Source organism: Ictidomys tridecemlineatus, chromosome 15 (genome assembly GCF_052094955.1).
Source record: "Ictidomys tridecemlineatus isolate mIctTri1 chromosome 15, mIctTri1.hap1, whole genome shotgun sequence".
In the NCBI taxonomy this organism is placed as follows: domain Eukaryota; kingdom Metazoa; phylum Chordata; class Mammalia; order Rodentia; family Sciuridae; genus Ictidomys; species Ictidomys tridecemlineatus.
The window spans coordinates 55,197,951-55,221,549 of NC_135491.1; the positions used below are offsets into that span (position 1 = coordinate 55,197,951).

Genomic DNA, 23,599 nt, shown 5'->3' on the forward strand with positions numbered 1-23,599 from the left:
AGAAGAGACCAAATTCTCTATTCAGAAATAGTGGCTTCAGCAGAGCTTTTGTTCCAGCATGACTAAAGAAGTGGCTGAGAAGCATTCATTCCCTGACAGCATGTTGGAAGGCCCTTGCACTTCAAGCTGTTTGGAGAAGTTTATAGCAGGGGATCATAAATTAAGGAGGTGCCAGAGCAAAAAAGGCATTTTGAGGTGGAGTGGAAAGTGCTGAATGGAAGCTGATCCCGAAGCTGCCCCTCGTTACTGGAGGGAGCCTGGCAGAGGGTGAGGGAAGCTTTAGTTCTTCTGTCCCCTTCTCCCCACTCTCCTTTTCAAAAAAGAGAAACAGATTAACATTCACTTGGTGCTTTGGTTTGAACTACTTGGAAAAAATGGACACAAAGACTGCGATGGATTCATGGAACACTAGCCTTTTGGATTTCCTCAGGAGGCCCACTGTATTTGAAAAGTCATAAACCCTCCCTCTCCTTCTACTGGGAGAGAAAAATTAGAAAGTGAGCAGAGCTATGGACCTGTTGCTGAAATGTATTTCTGCAGTGCTTAGTGCCACTTGTATGCTCAGCACAAAAGAACCAGAAAGCCGGCCTCCATTGAGGGAGGGAGAACCTGCAGCAGTGGCCCCAGAAGCAAAGGGGCTTCCTCTCGAGGTGACCTTCTGCATGGGGTCTCAAGGCCCCAGAGCAGCCTTTCTTAAATAGCATCTGGAAAACAATTCCTTAGTAGAAAATCTGGAACTGTTTGACAGGTTGTGGCATGAGTGTCTGTCTTTTATGTGTATTTTCAAAAGGTCAGGGTGTGACCAGAACAAGGAACCAGGCTTGTTTCACTCTAGAAGAATTTTTTTGCTTCTCAAGTTGCTGTATCATGATTCTGTCTTTGAATTTATCTTAATATTTGAACATGTGTTGTCAAACCTTCTCTCTTGAGGTAAATTGTATTGACTTCTTTACTTTTGAAATTACAAAAGCTAGATACAAATTTTTTAAATCTATTTTATATACAGAAATATGGAAATCACATGAGAGTTGAATTATTTATGGCACTCTAAGTTAATTTCTGGTTCTGAACAGCATATTAAATGCATTATAGTTGTAACCCACGTATGCACGTTTCTTGTGGTTCAGCTTTTCACCTGAAGTCATTTGATCCCTTTCTTATTTCTCAACGTAAATGCCCATAAGCATCATTATTAATAGCTATTTGTTATTACATCATATTGCTGTTCCATGTAATTTGCTTCATCATTCTCCTGTTTGATGTTTTAATTTCTAGTTCTTTTTTCCTATTGAATAGTGACTTTATAAACAAATAAAGAAAAAAATTCACTTCCTTTTTCTTTGTATTTTGTGAGTAGACTCAGCTTGAGGGCTATATCCCAGGTCAGACGGTAGAACAGATTGTTATTCCTCCTACATGGAACCAGATCTCTGTCCGGAAAGACTGTATCATCATATAGAGTCCTAGGCATTGTGTGTCTGATTTTCTTTTTTAAAGATCTGTTGCCGTTACTTTTTGACTTTTAGAAATGATTTCTCAAAATTGTTATTTTGCATATCTGTTGGACTGTATTTTGAAATGATGTGCTTTTACTACCCAGAGTAGGGACTGGCAAGTTTTCTCTGTAAAGAGAAATATTTTAGGCTTTGCAAGTGACATGCAAACTCTGTCACATACTTTTCTTGTTCTAGCAAAATGATTTAAAAGCCATATAAAAATGGTCAGCAAGTTGTAATTTGTTAATCTTTCACTTGCAGTATTAGAATTTAAAATTTGGATGTATACACTTTTAATCTGAATGCCACATGCTGTTTGAATGTAACACCATGATTACTTACCTGTCATATTTACCTGTCATTCTTTTATCGAGCAAAGATTGACAATCTGGACTGAATGCCCACTGTCTTTCTTCTCTTCTCCTGATGTGTGTTTTCCTTCTCCTTCCTCTCCCGGCTCCTCCTCCCTCTTATGAAAGAGTGCTTCCTTCTTTTCCAGTGCCCGCCTCAGAGGAGAGGTTGCAAGTGTTGAATGGGTGACTCCCTCAAAAGCAAAGAGACCACATTCTCTTCTAGCAGGTGCCACACTTTCCCTGATTTTGCAACCAGGATTTTTGAAAGAATCATCCACTTGATGACAGTCTCATCTCCTGTCTTCACTCTGCAATTAGGTTCTGTCTCATGACTCCATTAAAGCTGTTCTTTTAAAAAGTGTCAATATAATTGCCAAATCAAGTGAAAACTTTTAGGTGTTTATCTTATTTGACCTGCCTACTTATTTATCACTGTGGAGCATCTTCTCCACACTCTCCAGGCTTCTGTGGCATCTTTTGTCCCATTTCCCCTGTAGTCTGCTTTCTGGCTCTCTTCTCTGTCTGTCTCTATACCTTGATAGTCACTGGGTTTTGACCTCACCATTCCCTGTCTCCATGGCAATCTCATCTACACTGAACATGCTGGCTCCCCTGGCCTCACTGCTTAAGCCCACGTGGGCCAACTTCCTCACCCCCCAGGTAGGTTGTCCTTCATTCCTGTGCTGGTTACTGGCTACCAGACTCCCCAGGGGAAGCTTGAAAATCATCAGAGATGCTACCTCCCCATATCCCTCAGCATTGAACTGATGCCAAGACCTCTCATTTCTATCTCTCAGATCTCTGGAGTCTGTCTCCCTTGCCTCTGCTCAGTTCCAGCTTTCACTAGCTCTGGGTTGTGACAGGGGCTCTTAGTGGCCTGTCTGCTTCCAGGCATAGTACCCATCAGTCTCCCACTCTGAACTGCCACCAAAGGAAGGCTTCCAGAATGTAATCAGATAGTACTTAAAATTTCACTGTCTTTGGAGACCTGGTTGGTTCATTGCCAGGGCAGGAAAAATACACCCTGAGCCTGAAGATCTTGTGCCAGAAAGTAAAGAGGGGCACAAAGAAGACAGAGACTTTTGAAAGGACCCAAGAGCCAACCTGAAAGAACTCCAAGGAAAGCTGCAGTAATTTGAGCAAAAAAAGATAAAATAACAGTCATACTAGAGGATAGCCATAGAATAAAGTAAACATCCATGTGACTGTGGATGAATAAATGAATGAATGGATAAATTAATTAATAAATGGAAGAGAGGAGTCCGACCTTTCTTACACAAGAATTTCAGTAAATATACATAGAAGAAACCAGAATAGGAAATCAACACTGAAGCTAGGCATAGTGGCATGTGCCTATAATCCCAGCTACATGGGAGACTGAGGCAGGAAATGTGCTAGTTTGATGGTCTGCAACAGAGTGAGATCCTGTCTGGGTCTCAGACAGGGTGGTGGGGATAGGAAGACAAGATCGTCATTGAAAACACCACAGTGATAATTGTTGCAGGCAGATCCACCAGTGGATGCTAAGATCAGTGGGTGAGTTCCAGAGAAAGTGGTATTTGTCTGTTCTCAAATGGTCTCCTCCAATATATTTATTAATAAGAAAAGGAAAAATGGTAACCATGGAGAAACACAGCAGAACCATCGCAACCAAGAGGCCAAGTTGTGTCACTAGTAGTGAGGCACTCTTTAACCCTCCTGTTCAAATGCCTGTCCTTGGGCTGGGCATGTGGCTCAAGCGGTAGCGCACTCGCCTGGCATGCGTGCGGCCCAGGTTTGATCCTCAGCACCACATACAAACAAAGATGTGTCCACCGAAAACTACAAAATAAATTTAAAAAAAAAAAATGCCTGTCCTCAACGACCATGAGAAACTTGCCAGACCCAAGTGAAGGGATGTCATAAGATTAATTAGCCCACCAGTACTCAGCGAAGTATTGGGGTCTTGAAAGACAAGGGAGAGCTGAAGAGCTGTCACAGTCAGAGGTAGCAACTAAACAAAGTTTGGAACCCTAGTTTATATCCAGAGCAGAGCAAAGACCAGAAAAAAAAACAAAAAACTGTTATTTGAATAAATTCTGTAATTTTGCTGAAATAGTGCTCTAGTATTAATTTCTTTGTTTTGATAATTGCTGAATGAATGGACTAGTGTAACTGTACAGTTGTTTTTTGTTTTTTAAGTCTAAAATTACTTCAGAACAGTTGAAAAGAAAACACCACCACCAGGAGCAGTTCTGTCTCTCAAGGCGAAGTCCAGACCCCTTTGCAAGTTGCCCAGGTCCCTGGAGCTGACTTCTGCCCGAGTACAGCCATCCATCCACCCTCTGCACTTTCTAGCCTGCACCCTCTCTTCCAGAACACCGCCTGCCCCCGGCTGACCCCCTCCTGGTGTGCCTCCTCTCCTCAGATGCCTAGAAAACCCCTGCAGTGCCTGATCCAGGTGCCCCCTCTGGGCAGTCTCTTGTAACTCTTGTCCCCTGTTGTCACAACTCCTTGGCCTCACCAATCCCTGGAGGCTCCTCAGTGTTTCCTGATTTTTCATGACTTTGGCACTTTTTACTGATTTTTAAATTTTAAAACAAGTATTTATTTTAGTGCATTATAGTTATCCATAATAATGGGGTTCATTTGAACATATTTATAAATGCTATATCAGGTCTCTTCATTTCAGTCCCCAGTACTACCCACTTTCCTCTCTTTCCTACCTCTGACCCCCTTCTTTTAATCTATTGGTCTTTTTTCCATCATTTTGACAATTTTTAATGAGTACTGATCAATTGTCTTATAGACCGTCCCTTTACTTAAGTTTGCTAATTTTTTACGAGGAGGTTGAGGTTGTGCACTGTTGACAAGAACACATGCCCATAAGTGAGACTGTGACCTACCTCCTTGGTGCATTCTGTCCAGGGCACATAAGGATAGTGGTGTCCTGACACTGGTGATACTGCGGTCCCCTTGGCTAGCACCCTGTTTCCTCTTTATAATGAACAGGGATTTGTGGAGTGCTGCTTTGAGATCACGTTGAGCACGGCATTCCTCCTCAACTTTGTCTCACTAGTTTTAATATCCTCTAAGATTTTGTAACTCATTCTTTCCTCCAGTCCTTAATAGTTGATCTCCAAAATTTTAGACTTAGACAGCTGAGAGGAAAACAGTACCATTTACTAGATGTGGACCCCAGGGCGGGGGTGGGAGTGGGAGTGGGGAATAGCCTTGAGCAAGCCGAGGAGAAAGGATTTATGGGACATAATGCTGGAGACAGCACACTGAGTGGATTAAAACCCACACCCCTGATGTAATGATTTGTAGCGTTTTATTTTGTTGGCAATAAGTTTATGATTAGAAGCACTCATTAGTCAGTTCATGAAGGTTGATTAAGTTGGGATCAGGTTTCTAAATTAATTCCTGATAACTATCGTGCCTGGCACCTTTAAGGGGCTGGTTGTACAAAACAAAGGTGTGTGTCCCCCCACGCAGTTTGCAGTGGTTAGTGACACTTTATATCTTTTCCTATGAGGATAGCTGCTTCTACCTGGTATCACTGTGTCTTGTAGTTGTGCAGACCCGCTTCTCTGTGGTCTCTGCAGGTATACTCTGCACAAGTTTCCTTGAGCTATCCTCCTGTAAAGTTATAATTCTCTTTCCATGTTCTTTTCAGAAAACATGTTCTTCCTTAAGATAGATTTCTTCTTCATTCACATCACGTGACTCTCAGACACATAATTGCTCTTTTCGTGTTTCTTCTGGATGTTGAAGTAATTGACAGCCAACTCAGAGCAGAGCCAGATACACAATGCTAAATTTCATCTTCAGAATGGCAGATGTGCTGTCAGGAGGAAAATGGACAGCATTCTGGTGCCTCCTTGTGTGTCATGTAGTTGGGGAAAAGAGGCCATCAGGGGATGAGAAGGCACAGGTTGTCTCTGATCCTCTGGTGCAGGGGACATGCTTCAACTTTGCTTTGCTGTTGGCTGGCAGGATGCCAGCTGGACAGTAGCAAACCCTTGGTTTCCTGACATCTTTCCTAGGCCCTGTGTTTTTCCATTGCATTGTGACTGGGTTTTCCCAGGCAGTGCTAGTAAGTGGGGAGCAGTGGAGCACGTGAGATGGGCTGCAGCTGGGCTTTCTCAGGAGCAGGGGGCCTCCTCCTATATTTAGCCTTGGAGTCCAGTTCCACAGGGGCCTCCATCTGAGGACAGATCCCTGCATTGTGGACCACTGGGCTGCTTGGAATATGTGGGGTCTAAGTGCTTGCACTGTTGACTGCAGCACACCTGGGCCACGGGCAGGGACAGCGCAAGCCAGCGGGTGTGGTGAGAGCTCAGTCGGTGAGGTGTTTCTGACATGTGTGGTCGTTTGATTTCAAGGCCACATGAAACCAGTCTCTGACACCACAGGGTTAAAATCCATTGTTTCCTCACCTGGCACTGTGCTCGTTATCAAGCCAACAAATGTATCAGATCCCAGGCATTTTATTAGGTAGAGAGATACTGCAGGAAGCAGAGCAGTCTGTTTTCATGATGTTGACATTAAACAAGTAGCGTTTATTAGTGGTGGTGTTATAAATTCTGTGAAGCAACATAAAGCCCAGGAGGGAGAGGAATTGATAGACAGTGGGTGTCCAACAGCTCTGGAGATGTCATTGGAGCAAAACTTAGGACCTGAGCATGTGGGAGGAGCATGGAGGGCTTGCCAGGCATGGAGCGCTTGCCAGGCATGGAGCGCGTCAGGATAAGCCACGAGCTTTCCACACATACACAGCCACGGACCTGACCTAGCTGGCCTGGCATGGGACCCATGAATCTGCTTGTCTGTAAAGCCTCTCTAGAAGGTTCTGGGAAGTGGAGTAGGGGAACTGCTCTTAAAGTTCATTCCAGGATCTACGTGAGGGGAAAAATATTTGATGTCTCCAGGTAAAAGGAGAGCATTCAAGGAGGAAATCAGGAGACTGTGAAGGACAGGAAACGCACTGCGTCTCCTCTGGCGGACCACCACCTCCTCATCCTGCGGTGCTCCCACTGCCCAGGGAGGCTGAGGGCAGCTCCCCACAAGCAATGGCCCCTCCGTGGTCCTGTTGCTTCTGCCCTCAGTACTCACTTGGCCTGCCACAGGGGGCGCCCTGAGGACCTGCCAGCTGGCCGTGCTGGGAGGGGAGCTTACCATGGGTCTCTGGACCCTGCTCATGTCCACCACTTGCCAAGGGACTTCCTTGGGCTTTTCTTGGAGACCTCCAGTCACGTCTCAGACATCTATGAATACTGTCCTCCTATGTTGATGGGACTCCTGGGTGGCAGGACTGTGACATAGACCAGTCCCTGCTTTCCCACCCTCATGTGTATACCAGAGGCCTTCATGAGAAGATGCTGTCTGTTGATGGAAAGATAATTGTAAATTGAGTTAACTTGAATAGAGCTCAAAAACATCCCTTAAAATCGACTTTATGCCAGGCATGATGGCGTACACCTGTAATCCTACCTGTAATCCCAGTAGCTCGGGAGGCCGAGTCAGGAGGATCACAAGTTCAAAGCCAGCAATAGTGAGGCACTAAGTAACTCAATGAGACCCTAGCTCTAAGTAAAATGCAAAATAGAACTGGGGATGTGGCTCAGTGCCTGAGTGCCCCTGAGTTTAATCCCCAGTACCAAAAAAAAGAAAAAGAAAAAAAGTAGACTTTATTATTATTAATTTTTTTAAGATTTTATTTTTTAGTGTAGTTTTGGGTTCCCAGCAGAAGTGAGAGGAAGGCAGAGGGGGATGTGGCTTAGTGGTAGATTCCTGCTTGGCATGAGGCCCTGGGTTGGATCCCTGGCACTGTAAAAATAGTAATAATCGAGAAGAAGGCATAGAGATATCCCCTGAACCTGACCCCATTTGTGCATATCCCCCCCCTAATTATCACCAACCCCCACCAGAGTGGCCAATTATTACCACTGATAAACCTGCTCTGACACCTGGTTTACATCAGGGTTCCTTCCCACCGGTGTGCACTCTGTGGGTTTGAACAGATGTGTGAAGACTTGTTTTCACCTCTCCTGTATCACATTGAGAGGCTTCACTGCCCTGAAAATCCTCTACCCTAAAGATCCATTTTTGATGTGGTTTTTGAAAGGTTGTGGAGGCAAAAGAGAAGTGGGGGATTATCTACAAAACCAGTTTCCCAAAAAAGCATGAATTACTAGTTTGGCATAAGAGGCTGGCCAGGCACTGTCCTCATATATCAGCCTGGTCATGGTGGCTGCACAATTCCAGATGATGAATCATTAAGTCATGAGTAATGCCCATGAATCACCCCACATTTCTCTAAGTCTTGGCTTCTCGAACATTACATTCTCCTGTGTTCTGTGTATGTGTTCTTCCTTTTATTGGAGAAGGCTTTTGCATCAGAGAAGAGGTCGCTTAGGCTTAGTCTCTCTTATTGTCATATCATATCCCCTGCAGTGAGGTCTGGAGTGATTCTTGAAAGAGAGGGAACTGGGCCTGATTACCTGGACTGCCACTGTGACACTTAGACACATCGAACTTCCTCAGCAGTTTCAAAGCTTCTAAGAAGAGACCCCCATGTACCCAACAGATTCCTTTGTCTCCATCACAATTATTTTAAAGTCGTAGACTCCTTTCATGAATATCAAACTTTGGATCATATCAACTTCTTGGCTGTGAGTGTAGCTCAGTGGTAGAATGTGTGCTTAGCCCAAGAGAGGCCCTTATTTAATCCCCAGCACCCAAAACTAATATTAACTTTTTGTTGTTTTGTAGCCCAGAGAGTTGAACCCAGGGCCACTCTACCACTGAGCTACATACATCCTCAGCCCTTTTTATTTTTATTTTTTAATTTTTGAGATAGGGTCGCTCTCAGTTGCTAAGGCTGGCCTTGAATTTGTGATCTCCTGCCTCAGCCTCTCAAATCTACAATTACAGGTGTGCATGACTGTACCAGCCCAACTTCTTTTTTTTTTTTTTCAGTTGTAGATGAAACACACAGTATCTTTATTTATTTATTTTTATGTGGTGCAGAGGATTGAACCCAGTGCCTCACACATGTAAGGCAACCACACTTTACCACTGAGCACAGCCCCAGCCCCCAACTTCTTTATTAGCTACTTGCTACCAACTTTTTTCTACCACACCTTTTATTTTTCAGTGTTGTTAAGAAAAAGCAAATTTGATTTTGTTTCACTCTTTGCTCAACTTTAATAAAACAAAATTTTAAATGCTTGGCAAAAAGGTGATTAGATGAAAAAACTTGGACTCTGATTGCAAGAGGGTTGTGTGGCTCCTCTGTGACTGGTTGGCTTAGCCAGGCTTAGCCCCAGAGGACTCTTGAGGCCCGGTCTGAGAGAGGAGTGTATGCAGTAACACCATGTGGCTCTGCCCAACTGGATGTCATGGCCCAATTGGATGGAAAATGTCTCAGATCTCTTGACTGCTGCATTTTCTATGAGAGAATTGTAACTTAACATCACATAATAATAAAAACAAGAAGGGAGAAAGTCCTGGGAAGTGATATTGGCCAAATTGTATTGCTACACTGGGTGCACACATGAATATGTAGCAACCAATCCCACCATTATGTACGACTGCAATGCACCAATAAAAAATGTGGAAAGAAAAAATAAAAAACCAGGGCTGGGGTTGGGACTCAGCAATAGAGTGCTCGCCTAGCACATGGGAGGCACTGGGTTCGATCCTGAGCACCACATAAAAATAAATAAATAAAATAAAGATATTATGTCCAACTATAACTAAAATAAATATATATTTTTTTAAATAAAAACCAAGGATATTGTAACTTTTGACAAATCTGATTATTACCCTGTAGCTTACTGCAGTGAGGACAGAAATGAACAGTTGATACATAATTTATAAGCTAACTTTAGAAACAAGCAACCAGTTATTAACCTTTAGCTTAACTTTCTATTGTTGTTCATTGAATTCTCAGTTATATGTGACAGGGATAGAATTATGTGCAAGGTGAGAAAAATCTACATAAAAAAGGGAAAGCTGGGGCTGGGGTGCAGCTCAGTTGGTAGAGTGCTTGCCTCACATGCACAAAGCCCTGGGTTCTAGCTCCAGCACCATTAAAAGGGGGTCGGGGGGCTAAGGAGAAACTAGGCCAGATATTGAAGGGGACAGCTAATTGATGGGGATTCAAAATATTGGGGTTTATTGAAGGAAAGAAATGTCAAAATAGAATGGATTAGGAGCGAAAGGCATACAGAGATTTAAACTGGGGGGTTGGAGGGGAAAAAGCAAAAAGGGGTCTGAGGCAAGTTCCTGGGCCACTGCAATAAGGCTGGTACACGGCAGGTTTGAGAGACTCATTGAGATTGGAAGGTTCTAGAAGCCAGTCTTCCAGCTTTCATGGTTTGAGGCAGACTGAAGCTCTTCTAGCTTTCACTATTTGTGTCAGACTGAAGCTCTTCCACCCTGAGGCTACCAACATGTGGCCTGCAAGCTGTGTGTCACCTGTACAGGAGAGTATAAGTACAGTCATCAAGAGGAAGAGTTCGGCAGCTCCTATAGGCAGCAATTTGCCAGAGTCATTTGTTGAATCTACTGATAGAAACTATCGGGGCCTGTATTTTTTATGCCTTTTCTTTTTCATTTTCATGGTAGTTAATTTTTATTATATTTTATATAATATCCATCTGGAATGGGTTGGAAATTCAATAATATACCATGGATCAGTTGAGAAGCACCAGTTAAACCCTGGCTGCCCAGAGAGTGGTCTGGAGACCAGAGGCATCTTTCCACATCCCCAGAGAGCTTACCACAGATGCAGACACTGCGGCCCTCCACCAACTTTCTCAATCAGAGAACCTTGTTTGACCAGGTCCCCAGTGAGTTACAGTGAAGGAAGTGCTGCCTCTCACTTAACCTTCAAATGTGGGCCTTGGCCTTTCAGCTCTGGACAGATTAAATTATTAGGCAGTGCTGCCTCAGTACTGGTTCTGTTTAGCTTCACTGTATCCGAGGTCATCAGGAAAACTCTTGTATGTGACAGCACCTCAGAGTCAGAAAACTTATTTTACAAATAATTGTTGAGTGTCGTCTATTTTTCATCAGCTGCCGCCGGGCTGCATTGCAGATTACAGTGGTAAAGGATTCCAGCCTCGAGGACCTTGGAGTTCAGTAAAGGAAATAGCACAGAATACTGCACCTCAGGCCAAACCGAGACAGTCCCACACTGTGTCATGGTAAAGGTGTGGGTGTAGCACCAGAGAAGTCTCCACAGGGAGGTGATTTGTACCTGCCACAAGAACAGCATGAGGACGGAGGGATCTGGGAAACGTGTCTAGTTACAGAGTCTGGGACCTGGTCTTCCAAGGGCAGGTGGAAGTTAGGTGTTCACAGGTTGCAAGGGGAGGTCAGTCAGGTCGGGTAGGACGGTAGGAGAGTTTGATGCAGGCAAGTCTCAACCATAGTTAGTTTTCTCCCTTAACCTTCAAATGTGGGAAGACTTTGTACAATTCATCTTTTGACAGGCTTTGGAAACTATCGTAATCAGAAGCCTGAAAGGGTCAATGCTCATATTTAAACTAGCCTTTCTTTGTCCTCTTTGCCACCTTCTGTATTCTCTAACCTATTCAGTGAAAACTGCACTCTTTAAAAGGATTCCTCTCTCATTATAAGAACATGACCGAGTAATCATCTTTTTAAAACTCTGGTCACATGAGTCAAAAATAGAAAGGGAAACAATGACAGGTATCCCAGTGACCCTTTTCCCTGGTGGCCTAGTTTCCCCATTCAGTGCTATCTGTATTGCACGTGCAGATGCACCAGCTTTTATTTGAACTGGAGTATACTAATAAGAAAAATGCAAATTCCATGTTGAAACTCCCCTACCAGAGCGCCTTTTTTTTTTTTTTTTTAATTTTTTAGTTGGACTCAATAAGAGTCATTTAACAGCAGGAGATTGGAGTAATGGGGGTTGGTTGGTTACTAAGAAGTAAAGAAAATTCTACAAGTGTAGGAATAACAGAGAGGGCAAGTATACTCTCAGGGCTGAACAGCCTAGTCAAGACATACTCCTGGCTCATGGAAAGGCAGAAAAGCCACACTGGTAGAACTTAAATTCTGTCCTCTAAGGGAAGTGAGAAAGATTCATGGGGAGGTGCCTTAAGGAGATGCAGGGAACTGCCAAGTACTGCAGGAACCTGGACCCAGGAGAGAGGCCCACACACAGGGAGCCAGAACCAGGAAGCAAACCCTTTCCTCCTGTGGTGTTTCCTGTGCTCTCTTCCAAAGAAATTAATATTGTGCCAATTGACCAAGGAAAATGACTTAAAAGGCCCAGACCCTTTTTCACCAAGTGATCTAAAAGGGTGAATTTAGAGCCAAGAAGCAATACATTGATAACCAGCACAGCCACAAGTATAGATAGTGACATCCCAAGAGAAACTCACCAGAAAGGCATCCTGTGTCATCAAGATGGTACAGTGCCTGTGAAGCCAAGTGTTAGTGACTTGGGTGTTATTCTTACCACATTCTGTTTTCTCTCTTAACTAGGAATTGACTGAAATTTTTTTCATCATTATTAATAAAAGTATCAGGTCTAAATAAACCTTAGGGTGCTGCAAGAAGTGCCTATTGAATAAAACGTGGAGTTCAAAAGAAGCTGTTGACACGGGAGTGTAGATTTTGAATATAGGGAGAAATCAGTGTTGTCTAAATACCATCTTTATACCTTCAGATATACATCACATCTTCCTAAAGACTGGCAAGCGCCTCCTACTCACAGCAAAATAAGACTGGCTCCCTTGTACTGGCCCATAGCTGTTGTCCTGGGACCGTCCTCTACCATCTCCCTGCATTCCCTTCACTTGATTTGCTGGATTCTATTTTTTTTAGTGTCCAGAAACTTTCTTGACTTGATTAAAGCACATTTTCCAACAGCATTCTGAAAAAGGTTGCATGAGAGGTAAATTGTTTTGTGATCTTGTGGCAGAAAAGCCACACTGGTAGAACCTGTGTGTATAAAATATCTTTATTCTATCTTGATATTTGATTGATAGTTTGGTCAGTTATGAAAATCTGTGTTGGGGTGCTGATGCAGCTTAGTGGTAGAGTGTTTGCCCAGCATGTGTGAGATCCTGAGTTCAATCACCAGCACTGTAACACAGCAACAAAAAATCTAGGTTGGAAATAATTTTCCTCCAAGATTTTGAAGTCCTCTCCCATTGTTTACTTCCATTTATAAGCATGAAGCCATCTGACTGCCCTTCTTTTCTGTGTAGCCTATTTTCTCTCTGAAAGTTTTAAGCCTTTTTACTTCTTTTAACTATTCTAAATAGAAGGAAGAGACCTGGAGTGGGTCTGTTTCTTCCATGTCATGAGCACATGGTATTCTTTTTGCTGTGAGATGTTCCTGTTTTTACATGTCCCACCTTCTGTACTGATATTATAGTTTTTTTGACTTTCCTATTTCCTTGTCTTTTTCTCTCTTTTGTAAGAGATTCCTCAACTTTTTATTTGGACTTTATATTCAAAAAATTTTGTTTTGTGCTGGGCACTGTGGCACACACTTGTGATCCTAGCAACACAGAAGGCTGAGCAGGAGGATTGCAAATTCAAGGCCCTAAGCAACTTAGTGAGACCCTGTCTCAACATAATAAAAGTGGATGGGAATGTGGCTCAGGTTCAATGCCCCTGGGTTCAATCAATCAAAAAAAAAAAATTTTTGTTGTTTTACAATCACTATTTTTGTTTTTCTTTGTTTCTTTCTGGAGCACCTGTTCTTATTTCATGAGCACAATATCTTCTCTTTTCTGCCTGGAATATTAACGAGAGGTTTTCTTTTTTCCCTTGAGCTTTTCAATTTGGCATAATCTTCACTTTTTTTCCTGTTGATTTTGGTTTGCCTATTGTCTTTTTTTAGATGTCTAGTGAATCCTGTGTACTCAATTTTAAGAGTAGGGCTATCAGTTTCTTAACTAGTATGCAAAAAAAAAAAAAAAAAAAAAAGGTGTGTGAAGATAGACAGTACAGTCTTCTGATAGCTGGGGCAACACCTGGAGAGTCTTAGCCCATCTGGCCCCGGGGCCTATTTACCTGGAGTAAATTCCATTTTCCACTTGTGTTATAACATGGAAAAGCCCGGAGCCCAAGGGCCACCCTTGTTGACCGCGGCTTTCACTCTCTCTTGGTCAAGCTGGCCCATCTTCCTGGGACAGATCAACGTCAATACGGTCAGGTCTGTACTCTTGGGTTGATGGAATCCTCCAGGAGAGTCTTGGGGTTTCTTGCTTGAGGATATTGGTCTTGCTTTCAGCGTGTTAGGAGCCGAGTTGGTGGAGGCTGGGTGCATATGTTCTCTCACGCTGTTTGGGGCAGCATGCCTTCCCGAAGATGTGCCTGGTGCCCCTGTCGAGACCTCAGTTCCATCCTTTTCAGAATAAAAATCACTTTTCTTCCACCACAGCTAGGGAGAGACTTACTAAAATCTTAGCAGGAGCCGTGTAGAAACTTAGGAGGGAAGTTATGTGAATTTGTCTGTTCCGGAAGACTTGGCTGTTTTTAGTTTGTCCTTCTCCCCTTTGTCCACAGCTCCCTGGTCCCATGGTTCCTATGCCCGGGGGGTCTGTGAGTGTGTTCTATGTGTGGCCTTTGCTCACTGCTGAGCTAGGATTCATGTCCTCGGTGTTTCAGATCAGATGTTCTTGTTTGTTTCTAGTTTAGGAAATTTTGTTAATGTGGTTTCCTGCTCTCCTTGTATTCTTTCTACCAAAAGTCTGATTCTTCATTGACTTTATTAGATAGAGTTCTGAATGCAAAGGTAAGTTTAAATTCTGGTTTCCAAATGTTTTCCATGTAGCTGTTGCTGCTTAGGATCAGCGTGTGAGATGCACTTTACTTTTTTCTAGAAAGCATAGTTGCTTGGTAACGGTTAACATAATGCCATTTCTGAGATTTAACATAGTTGTAATTTCTGTCAATATTATGTTCAAAGCTATTTTAACTTAAATATATATTTTTCCATAGAGCCTTTTTTTAAAAAATTGTTGTTGTGGATGGACACAATATCTTTTTATTTTATTTATTTATTTTTATGTGGTACAGAGGATTGAACCCAGTGTCTCATGCATGCTAGGCAAGTGCTCTACCACTGAACCACAACCCAAGCTCAAGCCAGAAAGTCTTAATAAAGAGTATTTGGAATGAGGATAGTATCCATAGATGGGACAAGGATAGTACACTCAGGTCCCAGAAGGAGGTATGTGAGTATCAGCACAGGTGGTTTGGTAGTTTTGGTGAACAGAGCATGTTAAAACACTCTTCTGACTGCTTCTATCTTCATAATGAAATGAGAATTAAGTGTACCAGCTAAAGATGATCAGGAACTGTGCTTCAGGATTGAGGAAAAAGAAGAAAATGTAAAGTAGTAGTTTTAGAGAGTAGGAGAATGAAGGCATATGAGAACTATATATGGATTGAAGAATAATACTATGACTATTGAGGATATGAGTCATGAATTAAAAAGAAGCATGTTAAAAAAAAGAATATTTGGCATATCTTTTAGACCTTGAGTAGATTTCAAACAAGACTTACAAGCATTGGCTTTGAAAATTGTTCTTCAAATTGCCCACCACCTTTACGAAAGCTAGAGTCTACCAAAGAATGAATATCAAGAATATCGCTGGGCTCAGTGGTGTACACCTGTAATCCCAGTGACTCTGAAGGCTGAGGCAGGAGGATTTTAAGTTTGAAGCCAGCCTCAGCAACTTAGCAAGGCTGTAAGCAACTTAGTGAGACATTGCCTCAGGGGGAAAAAAAAAGTTTCAAGAATATATAAAGAACGCTTGATATGAAAAGAATGGCTAAGGATGTCTCTCATGGGTAGAGTGCTTGTCTAGTATGCATAAAGCCCTGGATCTGCCCCCAGCACCTCAAAAAGAGAGAAACAGACATGAACTTAACAGCTATTTCACAGAAGAGGAAACCTGGCCACAAACACATGAAGAGACATTCGGTACCTGGATGAGGAAATGCAGAATGGCAGTCTCAGTGAGATGCCACAGTCACCTTTGGGGCCAACCTCAGAGTGATGATGGTTCAGGCATCCTAGAGTGTGTGGATCCACAGAGAGGAGGCTGTCAGCTGCTCAGCTTTGGAGAATATTTATTATCATCTTCTGCTTTGGTGGATAATGCAACCCAACTCCTTTTCCCAGCATACCCAAGGGAAGTTCTTTTACAGAGTACAAATGGAGAGGTGTACATAATAGTTACAGCAGCACATGTTCAGACCATCAGTAACCTCATGACAGCTCAGAAACCATCCATAGGAAAGTGGAAAGTTGCACAGCAGAACCAGGAGATAGACTCTTGTAGATGAACAAATAAAGGAAGCAAAAAATTCAACACAAGATTTGCATTATAGTTACTTCCAATGTTAGAAACAGAGTAGTGTATGGAGAGAACCATTTGGTTAAAGCTGATTATTGTCAACACTTAGCTTTTGCTTTGAGTAGTGGGCTTGTGAAGTGCTTGTTACATAATTGAAAATAATTATTGGATAAATAAATACACAAATAATAAGCCTAAAAGAACTTGGATTTCCAAGTGAATAGAGATTCATGGTCACATGGATCTTAGTTCTTCATTTGTCAGTTTTGCCTTTTTTTAAAAGAAGCAGCATCTGGGGCTGGGGCTGGGGCTCAGCAGTAAGAGCGCTCACCTAGCACATGTGAGGCACTAGGTTCAATCCTTAGCACCACATAAAAAATAAAATAGAGATTCTTATGTTCACCTACAACTAAAAAAAAAAAAAAAAAGAAGCAGCAGCAGCAGCATCTTGAACATTAGTACCAATGTTTTATAGTTGAAAGTTGTAAGAATATATTGACTTAACGTTAATAAACTAAATTTTCTGAGTGGAATTGCAAAGGTAATATGTATCATAGAATATTTAGTGCATAAATATTTATAGCTATTTGTTTTTTCATAGAAATTTTATATTTTTTTCCTTCCTTAGGACAAAGTTAAACTATAATCCTCCAAAAGATGATGGATCCACTTATAAGATTGAACTGGAAGGGATATCGGTGATGGTCATGAGAGAGATCCTGGATTACATCTTCAGTGGGCAGGTAAGATGAGACACAAGGGAGGAGGCCCAGAGGCTTCTTGAGCTCAGGTCGGGGGTTTCCTTCCAGCCACACGTGGCCAGTGACCCTGTCTTCCTCTTCCATTATGGTGGGCTTTCAGGGGTCTCTCCTGGGGATGGTGCCCCGTGCTGGTCTCCCTTCCCGGCTCTGATCCTGAACGAGCTGCTGATGACCAGCCTTGGACCCAGTCCGTCTGTGTTTGCCGCGGGAAGCTTATGCCCACGCTGTGGGAGATGGGCAGGGCGGGGGACCCTGTGGGCCTCACTGCTGCCCTTTTTGTCTTGTTTCTGCATCTTGAATCCAGTCTTGCTCCTGCCCCATGCTGTCGGGGAATGTGTTCTGTCCCCACAGCAGGGCGAGAGCTTCCTTGGGCAGTGGGCTTTCTTCATAGACGTGAAGAGCTCCTTACAGGTCACTCCCAAGAAAGAAGGTTGACACAAATGATAAGACACCCTTACAGTGGTGATGCCCTGGTCCTAGTGCCTCAGTAGCACCCCATCCCTGCCTGACCCCAGTCTTCATCCCTGTTGCCCTTTGCTCTCTTGGGCGTTTAGTGATGCCCAGGGAAGAAATGACTGGTGACTAGACATCTTGCGTTTCCTTTGCCCTCTTCCCACCCCAGCCCCACAGTGTGATTTCAGATCTAGCTTGGGTGTGAGTCGGGGCTGGTTTTATTAGCAGGAGGAGGGTGGCTCACAGTATGACGGGAGAATGCATTTTCTCCTCTTCCTCTCTCAGGTCTTGCCCAGCTTTCTCCTTGGCTCCTTCAAGCCGTTTCTTTTGAGCTCTTCCTTTCTGTATGGACGCTCTCCTCCATATTTCTTGGTGTCTCAACCATATTGCTGCCTTCTCTAAGCACATTCGCTCTGTCCAGAGCCGCACTCAGGACTCTCATCCTGTAGGTTTGTGGTGATCCATAGTATTCCCTCCTCTTTCCTCTAAACACAGCAGCGGGCATGTATGTGTGTAATTGCTCAAAGTGAACAGAGTTAAAGTAACTTGGGGTCAGCCCTTAAAATCCTGAGAGATTGTAGCACTGCCGACCAGGCCTGTGGCCAGCCCCTTGTCTACTTGGAGTCAGCATCTCCGCACATCACTGGCCAGGGAGAGCATGCATGCTCAGGGCTGGACCCCAGACGAAAGACTGTATTTTCAGATTAACTTCTGTGGTTCATTCCTATTTTAATTGTAAACCATGGTGGCAGTGTAAATTATAACAAACTCCTGAATTGTCAGTTTGGTCTTATTGAGATGTAGTGGTTTTGTTTTTGTTTTTTTCCACATGCCTATATTTGATAGCTCTCTGCTATCTCGTAGAACAAGGTGTTTCTTGCTATGCTCTTTGAATTCTTTCCTTGACATTTCTGAACGTAGGAAAGCACCCTCACTTGGGGTCTTCACCCATGATTGTGGCAGTATTATAGTGGCCATATCTCTACACTGAGTAAAACAAAGGAAAAGTAAACTTTCACAATGAGAAAAAACAACCTTATACTAGGAATTTATCCCAAAAGGTATTTTCAAGGCCAAATTGTTTTGGTTGCTCCATGGTGTTTTGGTATTCAGAATGGGGCTGCTGAGGGGTCGAAAGCTCTCCTTCAGGGCCTGCATTCGGCTGGACCACTTGGCAGAAGAGAAAACCCATATAGTCAGAGCAAGATTTTCAGTATCTCTGGTGCTAGAATTTAAAGAAACCACGCTGTGTCCTAAACATTTCCACTCTGAAGCTTCCTCTGAACTGCAGAAGTAAGGCAGATCGTCACTTCGGCAGGGCTGGGGAGTTCACATGGATGTAGCAGGGGACGACTACGGCGACTGAGGCATGTACACATCCGCTCGCATTGGTGCAAGGGTGACCCCTTGATGGAGGTGCCTGGCATCTCAAATATTCCCTCGTTTTTGACCTGCAGAAGTGGAGACTTCGTGTGGTTTAGCTAGTAGATTAGTGGTTTGGGTCCTAAATACCTACATTCAGATATCAAATGCTGTGACCCTCTTTCAGATCAGGCTGAACGAAGACACAATCCAGGATGTTGTGCAGGCAGCAGACCTGCTGCTGCTGACAGACCTGAAGACCCTGTGCTGTGAGTTCTTGGAAGGCTGCATCGCTGCCGAGAACTGCATCGGCATCCGAGACTTTGCCCTGCACTACTGCCTGCACCACGTCCATTACCTCGCCACGGAGTACCTGGAGACTCACTTCCGGGATGTCAGCAGCACAGAAGAGTTCCTGGAGCTGAGTCCTCAGAAGCTCAAAGAAGTGATTTCTCTTGAGAAGTTGAATGTGGGCAATGAAAGATACGTGTTTGAAGCAGTGATTCGGTGGATAGCCCATGACACAGAAATAAGAAAGGTATCTGTTGCTGACAGCATGGTCTCAGGTTGCGTTTTTATTTGCTTTAAATTCAAATTGTAGTTGTTTTGTCTTTTTCAATTTGAAAGATTTACCAGGTTGTGACCTAAAAGGTATTTGTAAGACATCTTCCATGTGACACTAAAGCAATGGGCCTTTTACCCCAGTCTGTATCTGCGGGGATGATGGACCTGGGAGGAAGCATACCATCTGTCCTGCCTTGCTTTTAATGGCAAAGTGCACTTCAAGCCTAAGCGGGAGGTTGCAGAACTGCCTCGTCTCTCCCCATGCCCTTGGCACCCCTCCTGCCTGCTGCATCGCTGGGTGTACCCTGTCTCCCAGGTGCCCTCAGCAGGCACATGAAGTCCAGCAGAGAGGGGATAGGCATGCCTCAGGAGCTCGATGGGTTCTCCCTGGAGAGATTGGCACTGGGTGGGGAGGAGGCAGGCGGGCTCTGAAGTTTGTGAAGCCGTGTGGTTCCACACACAGGCAAGGTTCTGGGAGTGGTGGCTTGGGGAAGAGGTTCCTAGAGAATATCAAGGCTCAGATCCAAATCAGAAGCACACTGTGGGAGGGAGCAAAAGCACAGGACTTCATTTCCAGTCTGCTCTTTATGAATAAGAAACTAGCTTCAATTACTCATTTTAAAATAAGAAATGTATTAGGTTGGTTTTAGAGAGTAGATTTCAAAAATGTACAGTTGCATTGTTAATTGTTCTTGGAAACTATTAACCTAAGTTTTAATGATTATCATATAATTTTTTAAACACTATAAACCTATGAGTGAGTATATTGAGGAATCCTGTGTATAGTCTTGTTAGTTTTAGTCAGGACACAGTAGTGTTCTTTTTTCCAAATTAATCAGGTAAATTAGAAGAGGAGATAGCAGAGTATCCACCTACCCTGCTCATGGAGGCCACCATAGGAGAGACTACTCCTCTCCAGCTTCTGCTGGAACCTCTTGCCTCAGAGGGGTGAGAATACTTAAGGTGACTGGTTACTAGGGAAATGAGACAATTCTTTGCCCTTTGTTAATCTGAACTTGATACCATATTCTTGGCTTTTATTACTCAGAGTACAGGAGAGTATACCTTAACATGACTACTTGAAACCCAAGAAAAATCTCTAAATATACCGATTAATCAAGTCGTTTACAGTGTTTCGTCTTACATATGTGGAGGGCAGTGTAGAGCAGCAGAAGCATATAATCATCTTATATGTGTTAGTTAATTTTGAACAGCGATTACTAAGGAATGATTATAGAGTACTCAGAATTTTTTTACTTTGGGCTTTTCTATATTTTTCTTATCAACAATGAGACATTATCTAAATTTACCATATAATATCATATATATTACCTATGTAAATGTGAACTCCCAGCACATCCAAATATGTTGGTATAAAGCAAATCATAGTCCTTCTTTACTCTGTTTACTTATTGGAAGAGAAACCCCATAGATGTAAAAAAAGCTGCTGCTTGAAACTTTGCGCTGATCCTCAAATATAAATATGAACAGATGGTTTTAAAATTTTTAGCTTTTATTCCTAAGGCTCTGGGAAGCAGGAAGAAAAGGGGTGAGCACACATTCAAGCCATCCTGGCCCTGATACCTTGCCTGTTAGTAGGGGGCCGTTGACAATTTTCTACAAGTTGGAGGACGTGTGCTCTGGAGCCCCTCCTGCTCTCCAAGGCTAATCCCATCCTTTCTCTGCCTCTGCAGGTCCACATGAAGGATGTCATGTCAGCACTCTGGGTTTCAGGCTTGGACTCTAGTTATTTACGGGAACAGATGCTGAATGAACCATTAGTACGAGAAATTGTCAAAGAGTGCAGCAATATTCCACTCAGCCAGCCGCAGCAGGGAGAGGCAATGCTGGCCAACTTCAAGCCCCGGGGTTACTCAGAGTGCATCGTGACTGTGGGCGGGGAGGAAAGAGTGTAAGTTTGGGTGCAAGGTGTTTGAAAGGTGGGATAAAGGAAGAAATAGTTCTGTGTAAACAAGAATTCAGAATATTTTTCAGTTTCTAAAGTATAATAGCAATTGATGGTTTAATGTTTTAAACATTCTATAGAGCACTAAAGCTAGTAATGGTTTTTGTAAGCAGAACTACATAAAACATTAACTGCTAATCAATTATTTATTTCCTTAGTTCCCGGAAACCAACAGCCGCGATGCGATGCATGTGTCCTCTTTATGACCCTAACAGGCAGCTTTGGATTGAACTGGCACCTTTGAGCATGCCAAGAATTAACCACGGAGTTCTCTCAGCAGGTAACATCCTGTAGTCAGTTTTAGTTGAACACATGACCAGTGATAGATAATTTCAGGGTCAAGTGGAATGACTAAAACCCTTGAAGATATAATTTTATTGTCTCCACATTATGATATTGTCAGTGTGGGTCCAGCTTTCAAGACTATGGTTGAGACAAGAGCATCTATGTCAGTCCTCATTGTTTCCAAGGGTCAATACACAGTCATCTGTAAGGTGGAGGGACACAGACTAGGTGGTGTCACTAAGAAAGAGGCTGCCCTGATTAGCTGTGCAGCCATCCATGGTCTGGTATTTTCTTGAGGCATATATTCCCATCTTCAGAGTTCATGCTGTGTGGAATTCCTATGAGACTTTAGAATATATTACTTAAATTAGCAGTGGCTCAAAATTATTTTACTATGGAGAGTATGTTTTACTTGACTTTTACAAGTTTGAAAATTGCTTCACATTACTCAAACTCCTACTTCAGGAGGTGACAGGAAGGATTGGGACTGCTGCCCTGCAGTGCTTGGCTGCCTTTCTCTTCTCCTTAGACCCTGAGTTCACCCATCAAGTGCCATTTCCCATCATTCTAGTGATTGTTGGCCATCCTCCTGGAATTTTTACATGTTTCTGCTTGCCCACTAGCATTATCTTTAAAATGTTTAAAGGTATGCCACACCGTATCATAAAAATGGTTATCACTATGCAGTTTTATAGAAATCTTTTTATGACTCTCAACATTTTAGGAGTTATTGTAAACAATAAAGAGTTGGATAGAGTAGTGCATTCGACAGGATGAGAGTCTAGTTTTCCTGCCTTCCCAGAATTAGCTCCATCAAACTTTCCCCATCATACAGCACACTTCTACTTTGCACTCATACACCCCATCACAGAGGTTCCTGGATCACCAGGTTTTGCAGATTTTCTGGATGGGTTGGTATTTCAGACACCAAACAATGCAAAGAGTGATTATGGACAGTTTTATTGACTGAAACTAAAATGATTGAATAGTCCTTTCTCTTTTCTTGATAGGGCAGAAGGGTTGGAGGGGAAGGGAGGGGGCATGGGGTTAGAAATGATGATGGAATGTGATGATCATTATTATCCAAAGTACATGTATGAAGACACTAATTGGTGTGAATATAGTTTGTATACAACCAGAGATATGAAAAAAAATAAATTAAAAAATTTTTAAAAATAGTCCTTTCTCTTGCCACAGTCTACTCTATTTTTCTTTTTTTTTTTTTTAACTTTTTTTTAAAAAATTAGTTTGGACTGTTACTCATCATTCAGTTTTTCTTCTCTATTAGTTTGGAAGTTATATTCTTTTTTGCATTTCTTTGGGGAACTTACATTAGATATTATAACCTGTGTCTTTAAGTTATCAGAGTGTAAAGTATGCTAAAATACATGATTTTTAATAGATATGTATGTAATATATGTTTTTTTTTTATCTGTGTTTTGGATGGATTGCTGGACAGATAGAAAGTTTACTTTGTTCTTCCTTCTAATGCACTAAGTTTTCCAACTAGAATTATTTTCCTTCTCTTTGACATTCATCTTTTTGAATTTCCTTTAGAGCAGGTCTTTTTATGGAGAACTCTCAGATTTATTTGTCTGCAAAGGTCATTATTTTGCCTTCATTCTTAAAGAATATTTTTGCTGGGTATAGAATTTTAGGTTGATATTATTTTTCAGCCCATTTGAGGTGTCTTTCCTCTGATTTCTGGCTTTCATTTTAAGTCAGTTGTCAAATCTAAAAATCTTTTCTTCTCCGTCTTCCCAGAATTAACCCTTCCTTGCCCTGTCTTCTTTTTTCTTTACCTGCTATTTCATTGCTCTCTGTGTGTGTGTGTGTGTGTGTGTGTGTGTGTATGTGTGTGTGTGAGAGAGAGAGAGAGAGAGAGAGACTTAAAATTGAATCACATTTGGGAATTGTTGGCCCTTTTGACTCTATAGCGTGACTTTTCACCAGTTCTTGGAATTCTTGTCCGTTTTGTCTGCACATTGCCTGTGCTCCATTCTCCACTCCCCCT

General features: G+C 42.6%; 1 protein-coding gene across 2 annotated transcripts in view; it reads left to right on the forward strand.

Annotated features, from left to right (window-relative positions):
* The window catches only part of Gan (gigaxonin), a 76,036-nt gene that overhangs the window by 25,515 nt on the left and 26,922 nt on the right, over positions 1-23,599 (forward strand). For both annotated transcript variants that reach the window (XM_078032724.1, XM_078032725.1), the window contains 4 exons: positions 16,823-16,937; positions 18,958-19,308; positions 21,029-21,246; positions 21,459-21,580. In XM_078032724.1, the coding sequence (XP_077888850.1) occupies positions 16,823-16,937; positions 18,958-19,308; positions 21,029-21,246; positions 21,459-21,580 (806 nt within the window). The remainder of the gene's footprint in view (positions 1-16,822; positions 16,938-18,957; positions 19,309-21,028; positions 21,247-21,458; positions 21,581-23,599) is intronic.